The sequence below is a fragment of the Vombatus ursinus genome, unplaced genomic scaffold, assembly GCF_900497805.2.
Source record: "Vombatus ursinus unplaced genomic scaffold, bare-nosed wombat genome assembly UNPS02014859.1, whole genome shotgun sequence".
NCBI lineage: Eukaryota > Metazoa > Chordata > Mammalia > Diprotodontia > Vombatidae > Vombatus > Vombatus ursinus.
Genome location: NW_020954637.1, coordinates 2,294,893 through 2,309,556, shown reverse-complemented (window position 1 = coordinate 2,309,556; position 14,664 = coordinate 2,294,893). Strand labels below are relative to the sequence as shown.

Here is a 14,664-nt window from a genome sequence, read left to right as displayed (position 1 = left end):
CAGAGCCCCTCTGTCAGGGGCCTGGACCCCAACCTCCCCCACTAGAAGGTGCTTCTGGTCACTTAGCGCCGTGGTCTCTGGGATCTGAAGGAGCTGAGGGGAGGGTTGGCTTTAATCTCAGCTGTGTGACACTGGGTAGGTCTCTAAACCTCTGCAGGCCTTGGTTTTCTCATTTGTAAGAGTGGAAGGGGGAGATAGGTGATCCCAGGGGTCCCTTCCAGCTGGTCCCAGTGTTCGAGTAGCCTGTGAGTGAATGGAGGGGAAGTAGCATGTTTCCAGATCAGACTGTGGTCCAAGGGATTGTCTCCATTGGTCACGTAGAAGATAATGAAGTGTGCTAAGCACATGAAAACTTGTTTTAAATCATCAACACAGAAATTCATGGTTTTTGTTTAACTTAGAATTAGCCCTCTCCACCCAAGGAGCTAGGTGTCTGCCATGTGGAGTCAGCCAGGTATCCCAGGGTGCAACAAGGCGGCATGGAATGAGGCCCTACGGGAGAGAGAAGCTGAGTGGTTGGTTCATTTACAGCAAAAGTTTGACCCTGGGTAGCATGTCTGCACCTGGGCTTCCTCATCTCTAACAATCATTTCCCTGCTGGTGGTGAGGAGTGCTCTTTACAAACGTGGGCAGGTATTATCAGAGTGGTGTCTGGGCAGGACGCTTGCATCATCCTCTGCCTCGTTGACTAGGACCAGTTGGGGATATTTAGACTGGAAAAAGATTTGGGAGGGGGTTACATGATAACAGCTCTCAAGTATTTGAAGAGCTTTCACGCACAAGACTCCTTGTTTTCCAGCCACAAACTGCAAAAGTAGGACCAGTGGGCAGAGACAGATTAACCTTAGAACCCCCTAGAATGGAGGGGGCTCTAACAGGATGTGGCGAACTGACTTCTCATCCCTTCAGGTCTTCAGACTTAGGTTTTGGGGAGTGTTAGAGAATGGTCGCTGCTGAGGTATGCATTGAATGAGGTCCCTCCCCTCTGTTGCCTTACGCCCCTAAAACAAGCCAAGGGAGCTGGACTGGACTGGACCAGATGGGATGGGAGGGTTGCCTCAGGGGCACCGCAGTCTGAAGAGGTCTAGGACATCACTGGGGGCCTGGTACCAACGAGAGTGAGCCGGGAGTGACTGGGAGCCAGCTGACTGCTTTTCTCTCTCCTCTTTCCCAGCCTATCCCTCGACTGTTCTTCGCAGGTGAACACACTATCCGAAACTACCCAGCAACCGTCCATGGGGCTCTGCTGAGTGGGCTGAGGGAAGCCGGGCGGATTGCAGATCAATTTCTAGGTGCTATGTACACTCTCCCTCGCCAGGCAACCCCCGGGGTTCCCGCCCCACAGCCCCCTAGCATGTGAGGCTGGGCTGAAGACACTTGTCTCATTAGGCGTGATGCGCTCTTGCTTCAGTAAAGCAAACTCCTCTAGCAATAGTAGATTTCATCAGGAAATTCCTCCTGGTGTTTTTGTCCCTGGGAGGATGAGCAGAGCCATGGGCTGACCTGATGCCCAGAGAAAACCTTCCAGAGTGACTGTTTGATTGGATGTAAGGAGCACATGATAGATTTGTTTGTTCCATGTTTTCACTAAGGTTTAGGACTCTCAAAGAAGCAACAGCTGTGGGAATACAGCCGAAGGAGTGACTGGCTCTTTGGTTTGGCTTGGGTATTTTTTTGTTTATTATTATTTTTTAGAATAAAAGTTCCTATGAAAAACCATACTCTTGGTTTTCCATCATTCTTGTCTATACCTGGCCTTCGGGGCAGTATCTTGCCTTCCTCTCTTCAAGCACCATATGCCTGTCTTTGAGGACCCTTCTAGAGGCTACGAGCACCTAACCTTTTCTCATTGGCCCAGTGTTCTTGGGGGCAGTTGTGGGCATACACAGCCTCCCTAAAGAGGTCAGCAAATGGTTATGTGCCTGCTGTGTGAAAGGCACAAGGGAAATAGTACAACTCCTACATGTAACAAAGGCCCCATTTCTCACATTGCTTACGACTGGGGGAAAGGTAAGCATGCAAATAACTGATACAAGGGAATAGTTTGGAAACTCATCCCATCTGCCACTCCAGTGGGTCCTGTTTGCTGAACAGCCACGAAACATTTGAGGCAAGAGGTGTACTAAAACCAGAAGTCCAAGACGGATGGGAAAAATAAATGCATCATTTATTTCCACTAACGCCACCTGTTACGAATGTAGGCCACAAAATGTTCTGCAAAATCCAGGGTCCCAGGGGCAGCTAGGTAGCCCAGTGGATAGAGCACCGGCCCTGAAGTCAGGAGGACCTGAGTTCAAATCTGACCTCGGACACTTAACACTTACTAGATGTGTGACCCTGGGCAAGTCACTTAACCCAATTGCCTAGCCAAAAAAAAAAAAAAAACTAGAACAAAACTAGGGTCCCCTGATCTAGGGGCAAGGGGGCATGTTAAGAGAAGCGTTAATGTAGGAACAGGACTAGGACAACTGGAGCTAATCATGACCGAAGGCTGAAGTAACCAAAGGCAGAGATAAAAGCAATTTGCGATTGTGATGCAGTGGCTCTGTGTGACTCAGCAAGGCCAGATGGTGCTCGGTAGTAACTAAAAATGAGCCTCCTCCCCGGTGTATGTGCACATCATAGCATAGAGGATTAGTGCTGGAGGAGAAAGGAGGGCCGAGAGCTCACTTGGGACAGTGGGCACCAGTTCAGTGCGGAGAGCCCGAGCTCTCAGAGTGTGCCAAGGAGGCAAGTCTTAGCTGGACCTCTCTGGAGCAACAGACCTCACGTCCTTTTCAGCACAGACATTGTGTGATCGTCTAAAACAGATCCATTCTAGTGGCACATGGGGCTGGTTTCCAAACAGGAGGGATCCCTCTGGCCTCTGCTCTTCACTACTCTAAGTTGCTGTGTGGGCAAAATGGAAAAGAAGGGGATTTAAGTGATGCAGTAGCCTGGGCTGGGATCCTGAGCTCTGCCACTCACCAGCCACGGGGCCTCTACACGGCTCGGCCTCACTCGCCCAATGTTGCCTCATTTTCAGATGAGTGGCATTGGCCTAGATCAGCTTCCCCCTGTGGCGTTTCTAGGCCCGTTGCTAACCAAATTATAAAGATGGCCCACTGCAGCAGAAAACCGGCCCCACCTTCTGGTACCCTGGCACGCAGGGAAAGACACCCACCGTGCATGCGCTGCAGTGACAACCGACGATGCCCTTCCCGGCCGATCCAGCACCAACCACCGGACACAGACAGCGCGTAGAAATTGGAGAGCTTTATTGGTTACATGTCGTGCTGTAGGGCTGACAGACAGCTTTAGGGCCAGAGGATACATGCAGACAAACGGGCTTCAACTAAACATGCAGGCGAGGAGCCGAGCCCCATCTCCCCCCGAGGCAGGAGCTGCAGTGGCCAGGCCTCCTCCTTATCTCACATGCTTAGAGCAAGAATGGTGGCGGGGCAGGACCAGGAGCAGCCACGGCCTCTCCTGGAGCCAGGCGCTGGACCGAATTAGCTGGAATGGGTTTACTTGGAGAGAGACTGGAACACACAGCAACGAGGGTTAGTTTTCTGCCTGTAACTCAACAACTTGATAGGACTACCTCCCTACCCCACCCAACTTTTAAAATACAAAAAAATATATTTTATTCTTTTAAAAATACATTCCATTCATACATGTTCTGAACTGCTAAGCAGCAGCAGGAGAATGCAGCACCTCTTCTATTGCAGGATGGACAGCCACGCCGTCCGTCCATCCGTCCATCGGTTGGAGCCAGGGAGCTCCCCTGGAGGGAACTCAAGAGGACCACCGTAGGCCTGGAAGCACCAGTTCAGAAGCAGCCTTTGGAAACCTCCAAGTGGGGATGGTGGCACAGATGACCGGACACTCACCTGACAGCCCGTGGAGGCAGGGTCAGCCCAGCAAGACAGGCACCAACACCTTTCCCCACCGTCAGGACTATTGGTGACTACCGCAAGAGGCTACTGAATCCCTTAGCTACTTAACTCAGGGGCTCAGAACAGTATCAACCCTAGCCTGTCTGACCAGGGGGGTTTGTGTGCAATCTCTCCTGGAGGTGTAGGGGCTTCTGTATCCAGTGACCCCTAAAGTCCTTTTAACCTAAGAGTTTATTCTTTTCCACCTGTGACCCCTGAGGCCTGCGTGAGCCCACCAAATCCACTTCATGACTCTCATCTCCACCACTCCGGAAAGGTCTTCGTCTCACTGTAGCTGGCTTCACAGATCTCGGCAGCCAAGGGAGTATTGGGTGCAGGGTGCAAAGGAAAGGCACAGGGAGGAAGGCTGGCTCACTATTCAGACTCTCTATCTAATTTCAGGCTTCATTAACCCCAACTCCACCAGCTTCCTCCGGTGTGCTACAGAAGTATCTGCAGACTTTAGAATGCACCAGGCTTCCCACCCACACTCCATTCTACTCTACTCCTCATCCAAAGAAAACTTTTATGAAAAGCAGTCATCTTTGTCTAGAGGATTTGGTTTGAAGGCTCGCTTCTCCGCCAGGCCAGAGTCCCTTTACACTTCCAGTGAATGGGCTTCTGTACCCTAGGAGTGGCAAGGCATTTCAATCCAAGATGGGATGGAATGAGATGTTTTGCAGCGCCTCCAGCTACTTCTTAGGAAGGTGCAGTGAGTGACATCATCATGTAGCGTATAGCATCTTAACTTTGGAATTTGCTGAACCCTATGGGATCCTCACCACTGCCAAGCCCAAAAGAGCCAGGCCTCAAACTCTTGGCTATACAATTATACCCAGTATTTTCTGCAACACCAAGAACTTTAAAAAATAAATCTATCAGGGGTCCTAGGAACTGTGCAAGTTGGAGGGAGGGGAGGTGAAATACTTATCCTGAAATATTAGTTACAATCAAACCCTATTGCACTCAGGTTTCAAAGATGGTGGTCCCAGTAAGAGGGCACCATGGTTTATCCCTCTCCTACATGGCATCTTTGTTCCACAGCGGCAGTGAGCAGTGCCACTTAAGCTTGGTAGAGTCACAATGTTGGCACCTAACTGAATGTACAACAGACACACAGGAGTCTTTCTGTTCAAGCTCTGGAATCTGGGGACGTGAGGAGGAAAGCCATTAAGAATCTGGACTTGAGACTTTCTCTGTGACCCAAGACTGCCTCTGAGTGCCCCATGAACAGGGAGCCTCCATTTCCCCCACTTTAAGCAGCTATCGCCTGAGAGGGTCCAGGGCTTGCAGGCCTCCTGGAGCTCCCAGCCAATGGAGGAGGATCAGCCTTGGGTGGCTTTGTGGAGAGTGCTTTGGGACAAGCAGCTTGCTAGGTGTTAAAACCAGAAGCTTAACTTAGGGGCCCTGCCTGCTGGGTCAGTGAAGAGGCAGGGAGTCAGTCTGTGCACAGAAGGCAGGGACTATGGCAGCTATGGGGAAAGGTAGGACAGCCCAAGTAATACAAGCCCACATTTGGCAAAATGTGAAAATGGAGGTATGAGAGTGGTTCCTGCATAGCAGCCGGGATGTGGAACTCCCAGGCACAGCCTGAGAAAAAGGTCGGTGCGTCCTCGAGCCCCGCCAGGGTCTCGAGGTGTCTCCCAGACACCGGAGAATCAAGGATCTGTTCAGCCCTGGTTCCTAAACAAGAACCTTAAAATAAACCAGGTGAGTTCTTAAGATTAAAGGATTAAGGGACCCCCCTCCCTCATCCCCACCCCAAACCCCAGCAAGGATAAGATGGGATGTAGAGAGAGAACATTATCAGCTTGGGAGTCAGGAGAAATGACCTAGCCATGTGACCTTGGTTAAGTCATATTGACTAACCTCTGTGGCCCTCACTTTCCACCTCTACAAAGTGAGGGGCTTGGGTTAGCTGATCCTGTCCAGCTCAACATTCTGGGGGAAGGGGGTTAGGAGCCAGGCAAGCCCAAACCAATGCCTTTCCAACGTGGTGAGCCCAGCCATCCTTGAGCTCCTGAGCAGGGAGCTAAAGTTAAACCCAATGAAGTCAATGGCTGGCCGCACCTAAGTTTGGCATCTGAACAAAGCTTGGACAATGGCCCAGTAATTGACTGATCACTGAAGTTTTTGATAAAAAAAAAAAAATTCTGCTTGTGGAATTTGGGAAAATTTGCTGCATTCGGAATCTGAATCATCCTTTCCCTTCCCCTACTCTATACCCAACTCCATGATTTTCCTCTCTCATTTTGCTGATGGAGGCAACAGGAAACTACAGTCCACAGAAATCCCCTTTCCAGCCAACCTTCAAGGATTGCATTGACTCAGTAAAGTGCGGTTCTCAAAGGGAAAGGGGTCAGGGGAGAAGGCAGGGGCAGGGGTGGGCAGCACACAAGTGTCTGCCTCTCCTTGAATCTATTGCTCCACGGGATGACAAATGGGAAAGAGGTTCATCCTGACTAGGGGAGGTGGGGAAAGGGAGTGTGCCAGGTAAGGCCTAGCACAGTCTCAGGATCCGTGCCCCCTCCCCAAGTGGGGTGGGGATGACACCCTGCTAAGAGAAGTCAAGGTGAGGCTTGCACCCATGGAATCCTGCAGGCAAACTCTTGAGCCAGCCAAGCCTCCAGTGCTTGGTGAAGGGAATGTGGAGGGGCGTGGGCCCTTCTGTGTCCTCTTAAGTGGTGTCTGGAGAGGTCTGGCTAAGACGTGTCACTGATGGATGGCCCTTCGGGGAACAGCCAGCCCAGACACAGAGCTAGACTCCGGATACCCAAGATGCCACCCTGGGGCACGGGCTCAGTGACCCCCAGAGCAGCCTCCAACCAGACACACTGCTGTTCATCGACTTGGAAAACCTCCAAGTCAAGAATGCTCAGAGGGAGAGAATGGGAGATGGCTTTGCAGCTGGTGGCTGAAGGGTGTGTGGTCAGAGAGCATCCCCTTGGGGCGGACCGCGGAGTGAATCCTCTGCTGGAAGTAGAGAATTAAAATCTTGGAAATCACCCCAGCAGAGCAGGAACCACCTGTAAGACAAAATCAAGAGCAAATCAGCGTGGAAGAGGGAAGAGAAACCTGCAAGGTTTCTACAAGAGAGGACGCATGTTTGAGGGACGAAGAAAGGCATTGGCAAACATTCTATGGGCAGAACAGAGAAAGAGGGTTTCCTGTTCTGTAGGGGCTCAGAATCCTCCCCTTCCCAGAACCTACAAGGATTCCCTGGATCCAGACAGCCTGGCCTAGTTCCACACAAGGTAACAGTGCTGTATTGCCTGTGAGGTAGGGAGGTGTGACGAAGGGCTCTATCGTTAGTGCCAGAAAATGTTCCAAGTTTGTTTAAGGTCCACATAGATTCTTTGCTCCAATTCTACCCAGGCTCATTCCGTGGCAAGTTGCTAAAAAGGTCCTTTTCTGGCCACCCCTTGGCCTCTTATTCTGGGGTTTATTCAAATTATTTCCCACCTGTACCCCTACCCCATTAACTCACTATCCTGGCCCCTCTGAAGCCCCCCAGCTAAAAAGCAGGGGTGACCTGAACCCTGTGGGGAGGGGGATGGTGTGGAATAGGAAGAAAGGGCCCCATGGTCTGGCCAAGGGCTGGGGTTCTGGTGGCAAGATGGTCTGACATAGAAGGTGCAGAAGAATGTGTCTCACCCCAGTCAGATCAGTTCTCGTCGGAGGAGTGCTTGGCCCGACGTACCCGTTCTTCAGCTCGAACCCGAAGGAGCTCCGGAGGCCGCTTTGCAGGCAGCTCTGGCCTTTCCACACAATTGTGCTGCCATCGAAAGGAGTTGGGATTACTGCCTTCAGCTTCCTCCTATGGCAGCGAGATCCAGGGAAGTGAGGCGTTGGGAGGGAGACTAGGGGAGCCCCTCCCAAAACAAACCCATTCATCTAGAGAACCCAACGTGCAGCAGTCTTGGGGGACACAAGATCCAGGCCAGCCCATTTAGACTCCCTAGAAATCTAGTCTGGCCCCAGTTTGTACCAATCCCCAGAAACCTTGGGGGCCAACACAATTTGGATTGGTCCTTGAATAGACTGGGATGGTCTTGTGATTAAACTGAAGGCCTTGGGCCCGAGATCTGGGTTTTGAGTCTCAGGTCTCCTGCTTCTCACCTCTGTGAACTAAGAAGAGTCGTGACTCTTTAGGCTCCAATTTCCTTGTTTGTAAAATGGTGGGGTTGGACTAAATGTTCTCTTTCAGTTCTAAACCTACAGTCCTGAGCTACTTCTATCTCATCTGGATATAACCTGCTGCAATTCCACAACCCAGAAGACATCTGCTTGAACCAGGGATGATGTGGTGAGGCAGGTAGATGGCAAGGGAGCGTTCCTGTGCTGTAGGAAGCTTGCCACTCCTAGGACATTGTCATGGGCACAAAGAATGCAAAGGGGCGTCACCCACACTTGGGCATCAAAGTTCAGGGAGCCACCCTTCGTGGGTGGGTGGGAGGAGGGAGGAGGTGCTATTCTACCTGTAAATAATTAAGACTCAGTCTAACAACAGTTTTCCATCAGACCTCTCCCTCCCAATGAGAAGGCTCCCAGCATGTTACCACCCCAGGGAAAAAAGGTGCCACTTTGCTAATGCCCTCCTTTGCCCACTTTTCCCTCTTCTCCCAGACCTAACATGTCCCTTTCCATTGACCTTCCCTTCTCTAGCCCTTTTCATTTCATCCTGATTGGTCTCCTTTCCTCCAGGTCCTCCTAAGTCAATGATAATGAAGGCTAAATGATTCTAAGTAATACACCTCACCAAAGAGATCGCCAAACCTTCTAACAGAGAATGAAACGGTGTCACGTCTGCTTCATCAAAGTAATAGTCCAGTGCCTAACATTCATCACCAGACACTCAACCGTAGAACTCTGAACACAACACGATGCACCCACCATCAGATGGCTTCGAGGCTTTGTCTTCCTTGGAATGGTGGTCTTGCCCCAAACCCTGAGCCATCCATATAGTCTTGCATAAGCCCCCTCCTGACCAATGTTATGAATTTTTGAGATGGTTGGCAAGGGGCTGGCTAACAGGGGCAACATGGCATAGCAGATAGAGCCACTGGTACATGCCAGCTGTGTGACCTTGGGTAAGTTTCACTTGAGGCAACTTTCTAAGAAGTTGTACAAGTGTGGACTGAGGGACTTCCTTAACCAAGCATTTCCCATCCAAGCCAGTGAAATCACAGATCTGGTCTCTATCCCTGGCAAGGGGTTAGGGATCTGGGGTCAGGGGTCAAAAGCTAGTTAATCAACACGGTGAAGGGACTGCGATTTCATATTGAATGAAAATTCAATCAATATTTGTAAAGTCCCTACAGTAAACAAACCACTGTACTCAGGTCTGAAGGAGAAACAGAGTTCAGATAAGAGTCTTGTCTGCAAAGGCCCTCCACCAGAACTGGAAGAAGCTGCAAAGATAACCACTTCTTAGGAAAAGCCCGTCCCTCTCTTAACCCCCAGAGACAATATGTTGACTCTGGCTCCCGGGAGGCACTTACTCAGAAGGCAGCTCACTTGCCTGCTTACTGCCTCCCTCCCCCTAGCCCCCAACTCACTCTTCTTGGTATTTCTGGAGCAATCCATCTGGCCTTCAGTGAAACAAAGTGAATGCCAAAAGGCCTTCCCCACCTCAGCTGGACTCCCTGAGTATATGGGGGAGGAAGGAAGGAAGGAAGAGATTTTGAAATGGTCCCTATTTATCACCCTCATTAAATTCCTTCTCTAAAGTAATGGAAGGCCCAAAACTTTTCTTGTAGCCATAAATTCCTCTGGGTCATGTAGGGCAGGGCTCTGTAGGAGACCAACCAATATTTGAATCACAGAATTTCAGAGACAGAAGGTAACCTAGTGAATAAAGCTCAACCCATACATGAACAGGAATCCTATCTTTAACATCCCCGACGAGCAGGGATCTAGCCTTCATTAAAATACCTGCACTGATGGGGAACCGTAGTGCACTTAGTCAGCTACCCCACCCAAGCCTTCGCTTGGATACTTACCCTTCCCCGTCTTCGGACGTCTCCAGCCCCTCCGAGGGTGGAGGGGAATGACTAGACAGAACACCCGAGCTGGCCGTTGCACACGATTTATTGGTTACGTGCTCTCCTGCCTCCCAAGGTCCCGGCCTCTGCTCTCTCTCCTGCCTCCCATCGTCCCGGCCTCTGGTCTCTCCCTGGCTCCTACTCCCGGCTCCTCCCAGACACCCCCGGGTCCTGCTCTTATAGCCCTAGCTCTACCTCATGGGTGGAACTTGCCCGAGCTCCTCCCATGTTCCTCCTTCGTAGGTGGAGCCAGCGTCTGTTACTGAGGCACTCCCAGTACCCTTTCGGGCAGGTACTGACCTCCAGGCGTCTCTTACTACCCTACAGGAGGCCACGGTCCAGAGCTGGGCCCTAACAGGGAACTTACTACCTCCCAGTAAAACCTGTTCCAATTTGGACAGCTCTTACCGTTAGGAATATTTCGGATTTTTTTTTAAATATCAAGCCTCATTCTGCCTCTTCTGCTCCTCTCCCCCTCCACCCACCTCACGGTCACTCAAATGTCCCTAGCTCTACCATCTGAGGTTCAATAGCCCCCAGCTGGTCGGTCTCTCACACAGAAGAGTTCCCATCAAGAAGATGGGAAAGGGGGGGCAGCTAGGTGGTGCAGTGGATAGAGCATCGGCCTTGAAGTCAGGAGGATCTGAGTTCCAATCCGGCCTCAGATCAAACACTTGACACTTACTAGCTGTGTGACCCTGGGTAAGTCACTTAACCCCAATTGTCAAAAAAAAAAAAAAAAAAAAAAAGATGGGAAGGGAGAGAAAAAGTGGTTCCACACTCAGGGAAAGGGAGAAGAAGGGAACTTACCAGGCCTGCTGGGCGATTCAAGGCAGCAGCGGTGACAGAGTCACCAACCCGGCCACGCCTCGTGAGAACCTCCGACACCGTGAGGCTGCTTTGGGTTCTCCGGGAAGACGGCTCAGGGCCATCCCCTGGATTCCCTGCCCCGCTTCGCACGCCCTGCTCAAAGGGAGAGGGCCTGGGCCGCTCCAGTTCTGAGAAATCCGTGGAAGATCTCTGCATATATGCATTAAGGGGGTCCACATTTTTGCCTCTTTGGGCCAGGGGCTCTTCCAGAGAGTTCAAGTCTCGCCTGGTCCTCCAGGCGCTCCGCACTGTTACGTGTTTGGTGTCGGATGGCTCCATTTCCAAAGGGGGACAGTGGCTCTTCCACCTGGGGCTCTCTGAGGGGGGCTCTTGGCTATTCCTCTCCCCAGGCTCTGATGGCTTGATAGTAATACTGCTCCTGGAGACCACTGTTTCTGGCCTGTTCCTCGGAGGCAGGTCCCCAGCTGGATCAGCGTCTGTGATCTGCCGTGTGATATCATTCTTGTTAATGGAGATCTCAAAAGGCAGGCTAATGTGGTTGGTGACCGAGGACATCTCGCTGGGCCCCACCTGGATGTTGCTGGTAGATGTGTGTCTCTCTCTCGGGGCTTCACTTGTGCTCCCCCGGGGGCTGCTCACCTCCACAGGGTAGATGGTGATGCAGCTTGTCACTTTGTTTGGCACCGATCTGGAGGTGGGCTTTGGTTTCTCTGAGACGGCCTCTGCCCCGACTCCCCCCATGACCTCTTTCACATCCTTATCAATAATGACAGGCTTAATGACCGCCTTGGACCGCAAGGCCTCCCTGGGGCTAAAGGGCCTGCGGCTTTTTACTCCGGAGCTATTGGCCTCTTGAAACTCTGCTGCGGCGCTTCTCCCAGGCTTCCCAGGTTCCGTGTCGGCCCCGACGTCTCTGTCGTCAAACAGCGGCGTTCTCAGGGCTGCTCGGGACCGGGGCATTTCTCTGGAGCCGGGCTGCCTTTTCGACTCTGGCTCTGGAGTGATGGTTGTGTTGACCAGCTTGGCGGTGACGAGAGAATCTGTGTCCCCGTCGTCTTCCAGGTCCAGTCTGTCTCTACCGCCAGGTTTGATGACTCTGCACCTCAACGCTTCATGCTGACTGCTGTCCTCCATCACCACAGATACAGGCTGGTCATGCTCTTCCTTGCTTACGGCTACAAAGCCCTGAAGGATGTCTTCCTGACTTCTGGAACCATAAGAACCCTTGGACAAAACTGGAGGCTTCAGACTGGGAGGGCTACTCTCAGCTTCCTGACCATTAGTGGGCCTTTTGCATTTTGACAGCCCTTCAGAGGATGATCTCCGAGATGAGGCCAAAGGGTCAGTGGCCTTAGAGGTGCCCAGCTCTGCGGCCAGCCCTGAAGACCCCTGATTTCCGCCGGAGGGGTTGAGGATCTTCTTGGCTGATACGGCTTCTAAAGAGGCATCCAAACTGGCCACCCGATTCACCCTCAGCACCCTGCTCCCTGCCGAGGCCACAGTGGTTTCTGTCCTGGTGGCTCTATCGCCGTGGCTGGCCTCATTAAACACGCGGGATGTCTTTTCCACCTTCCCCTTCAGCCCATTCTCATGTCCTGGCTTGGAGGGTCCCTTCAGGCCTCGGTGCTCCTGGGCCGCTGGGGGATAGCGGCTCAGCACCGGCGGCTGCTCCCTGGCCCTCTTGCCTTCACTCAGAGAAAAGCCAGCTGCAAAGTTGTCCTCGGGTCTCTTGGCATCTTGGGAGATGTTGTCCATGCCCAGCACGGCACTGGATGCCTTGGTGGCCCTCCGGTTTGCAGCGCTGGAGCCGCTAACTGACTTGCTGTTGTGAGGGGCATTGTCATTGCTGGGCACGAGCTCCTTGTAGCGAGGTCTCTCCCCCCTTCTGTGCTGGGGGGAGAGTTCCCGCGACTTGTACCTGGAGGTAGGGGACTCGTTGACGAGCCCTCGGTACTTGGGTCTCTCGTGCTGCCGGCCCTTGTTGAGCAGGAACGACTCTTCGCTCTCTACCTCCCCATTCTCCAGGTCCTTCTGATTCTTCAGCTGTAGCTTGACCTCTTCCAGCTGACTGGTCAATACCTTGTTTTTATTCTGCTCGCTCAGGTAACTGTCCTTCAGGTCATTGTTCTGGGCCCGCGTTTTCTTCAGTTCCTCCTCCAGAGATTCATAATGTTTGATTTGGGTTTTGAGTTTCTCGATTTCTTGGTTGAGGTCTTTAACTTTGTTATCTTCCTGATCCCGATTCTTTTCATTCTCTGACTTGTTCCGCGTCTCATTCTCCCCCTGCTTGCGATAGTCCAGCGTGCCCTTCCTTCTTGCTTCTTTGGAGGGCAGTGTAGACGAGATGCCATCTTCAATGCGTAGGTCGTTTCTGTCCAGGAGGGTGGAGGCGTTCCTGGGATGGTCCGCAAGGTTGACCTTGTTGTTCTGCTCCAGTTTCTGGGTCAGTTCTTTGATTAATTTCTCATTTTCTCTGTCCCTGTCATTTAAGTATTTCCTCTCGCTCACAAAACTCAGAGTTAGCGACTTGAGCTTCTCAAGCTCGGACACCAGACTCTGCTCCGTTTTGTCCAGCCTGTCCTCTGAAGTCTCCAGCTCTTTCACCTTGACCCTGAGGGTCTCCAGCTCAGAGGAGATCTTCTTGGTCAGGTTCCGCTCCTCGTTCAGGCTCAGGCAAAGCTGGGTGCAGTCGTTCTTGCTCCGGCCGAAGGCTTCCTCCAGCTTCTCCAGCTCCGCCATCCGTTTCTGGAGCCGCTCGATCTCCGCCTTCAGCTCCCGGGTCAGGCTCTCCTCCTCCTCCAGCTTCTCTTTCATCAGCTGACACAAGTCTTCCGCCCTCTTGATCTCCTCGTCCTTCCCCTCGATCTTCAACACCCGTTTCCGCAGCGCCTCCACCTCAGCCAGCATGCTCGAGTTACTGCCCTCGGCCTGGATCACCTTGTCCTGGAGATCCAGGAGCTCGTCCTCAGCCTTCTGGAGACTTTTGGTGGCCTCCTCCAACTCATCGAGGCGGCGGCCAAGACTCTGCAGCTTAAACCGCAGGTGGCGACTGGAGGCGACCTCCTTGTACCCTGAATATTCCGCCATGTTCAGGCTTCTCTTTAGTGTAGCTCAAGGGAATGAGAAATAGTCAACTCTCTCCTTGTATCCACAGGTTTTTCTTGCAGCCTGGGACCCTCATCAGTCTGAAGGAAGAAAATGGTAAGGGCATGTGTCAGAAAGCAAACTCCCAGCAAAGCCCCGGAATTTACTCTTCTAAAACACCAGCTCCTCTAATCACAATCTCCAGGGTCAATGGAAGAGACCCCTGCTTTTTACCTACTTTGTGACTGAGCCCAAGCCTCTACCTGAATCCAATGAATCTTAGAGTAGGGAGGGTGCTCAGAAGACATCTAGTCCAAATGGTACCTGTGAGGGAGACCATGATGCTGATAATAGCTAATACTTACATAGTGCCTATTATGTGCCTGGTAGGCATTCTGCGAAGCACTTCATAATTATGATCTCATTTGATCCTCATAACAACCCTGGGAGATAGGTGCTATTATCATTACTCCTATTTTACAGATGAGGAAACTGAGGCAAACAGCAATCAATTAAGAAAACACATGGATGGTAGTGAAGGCAGTTGATGATGGAAGTAATCCAAGGTTGGGGCTTGGCAAGATATGACTGATGATAGGCCAACGGGGTAAAGTATGGAGGACAGTGAAGGGTGAACTGATTCATCAGGCGGTTTAGATAAGGAAGGTTGGAGGTACAGGCAACGTAAGGGTGATAGTCAGGGAAAGAACTGAGAGGAGGAAGTCATGGTGAGAATGAAGAACAGGGTTAGGGGTTGTAAAGTAGAGGGAAAGACAAAATGATAAAAT

At 51.7% G+C, this 14,664-nt stretch overlaps 2 protein-coding genes across 4 annotated transcripts in view; one reads left to right on the top strand and one right to left on the bottom strand.

Annotated features, from left to right (window-relative positions):
• The window catches only part of KDM1A (lysine demethylase 1A), a 74,145-nt gene extending 72,424 nt beyond the window's left edge, over nucleotides 1-1,721 (top strand). For both annotated transcript variants that reach the window (XM_027841423.1, XM_027841421.1), the window contains one exon: nucleotides 1,175-1,721. In XM_027841423.1, the coding sequence (XP_027697224.1) occupies nucleotides 1,175-1,360 (186 nt within the window). In that variant the 3' untranslated portion in view covers nucleotides 1,361-1,721. The remainder of the gene's footprint in view (nucleotides 1-1,174) is intronic.
• A 1,519-nt stretch (nucleotides 1,722-3,240) lies between these two features.
• Nucleotides 3,241-14,664, bottom strand: part of LUZP1 (leucine zipper protein 1) — an 80,927-nt gene continuing 69,503 nt past the window's right edge. For both annotated transcript variants that reach the window (XM_027841397.1, XM_027841398.1), the window contains 3 exons: nucleotides 10,772-13,977; nucleotides 7,572-7,734; nucleotides 3,241-6,943 (listed from right to left, as the gene is read on the bottom strand). In XM_027841397.1, coding sequence (XP_027697198.1) covers nucleotides 7,582-7,734; nucleotides 10,772-13,879 — 3,261 coding nt within the window. In that variant the 5' untranslated portion in view covers nucleotides 13,880-13,977 and the 3' untranslated portion in view covers nucleotides 3,241-6,943; nucleotides 7,572-7,581. The remainder of the gene's footprint in view (nucleotides 6,944-7,571; nucleotides 7,735-10,771; nucleotides 13,978-14,664) is intronic.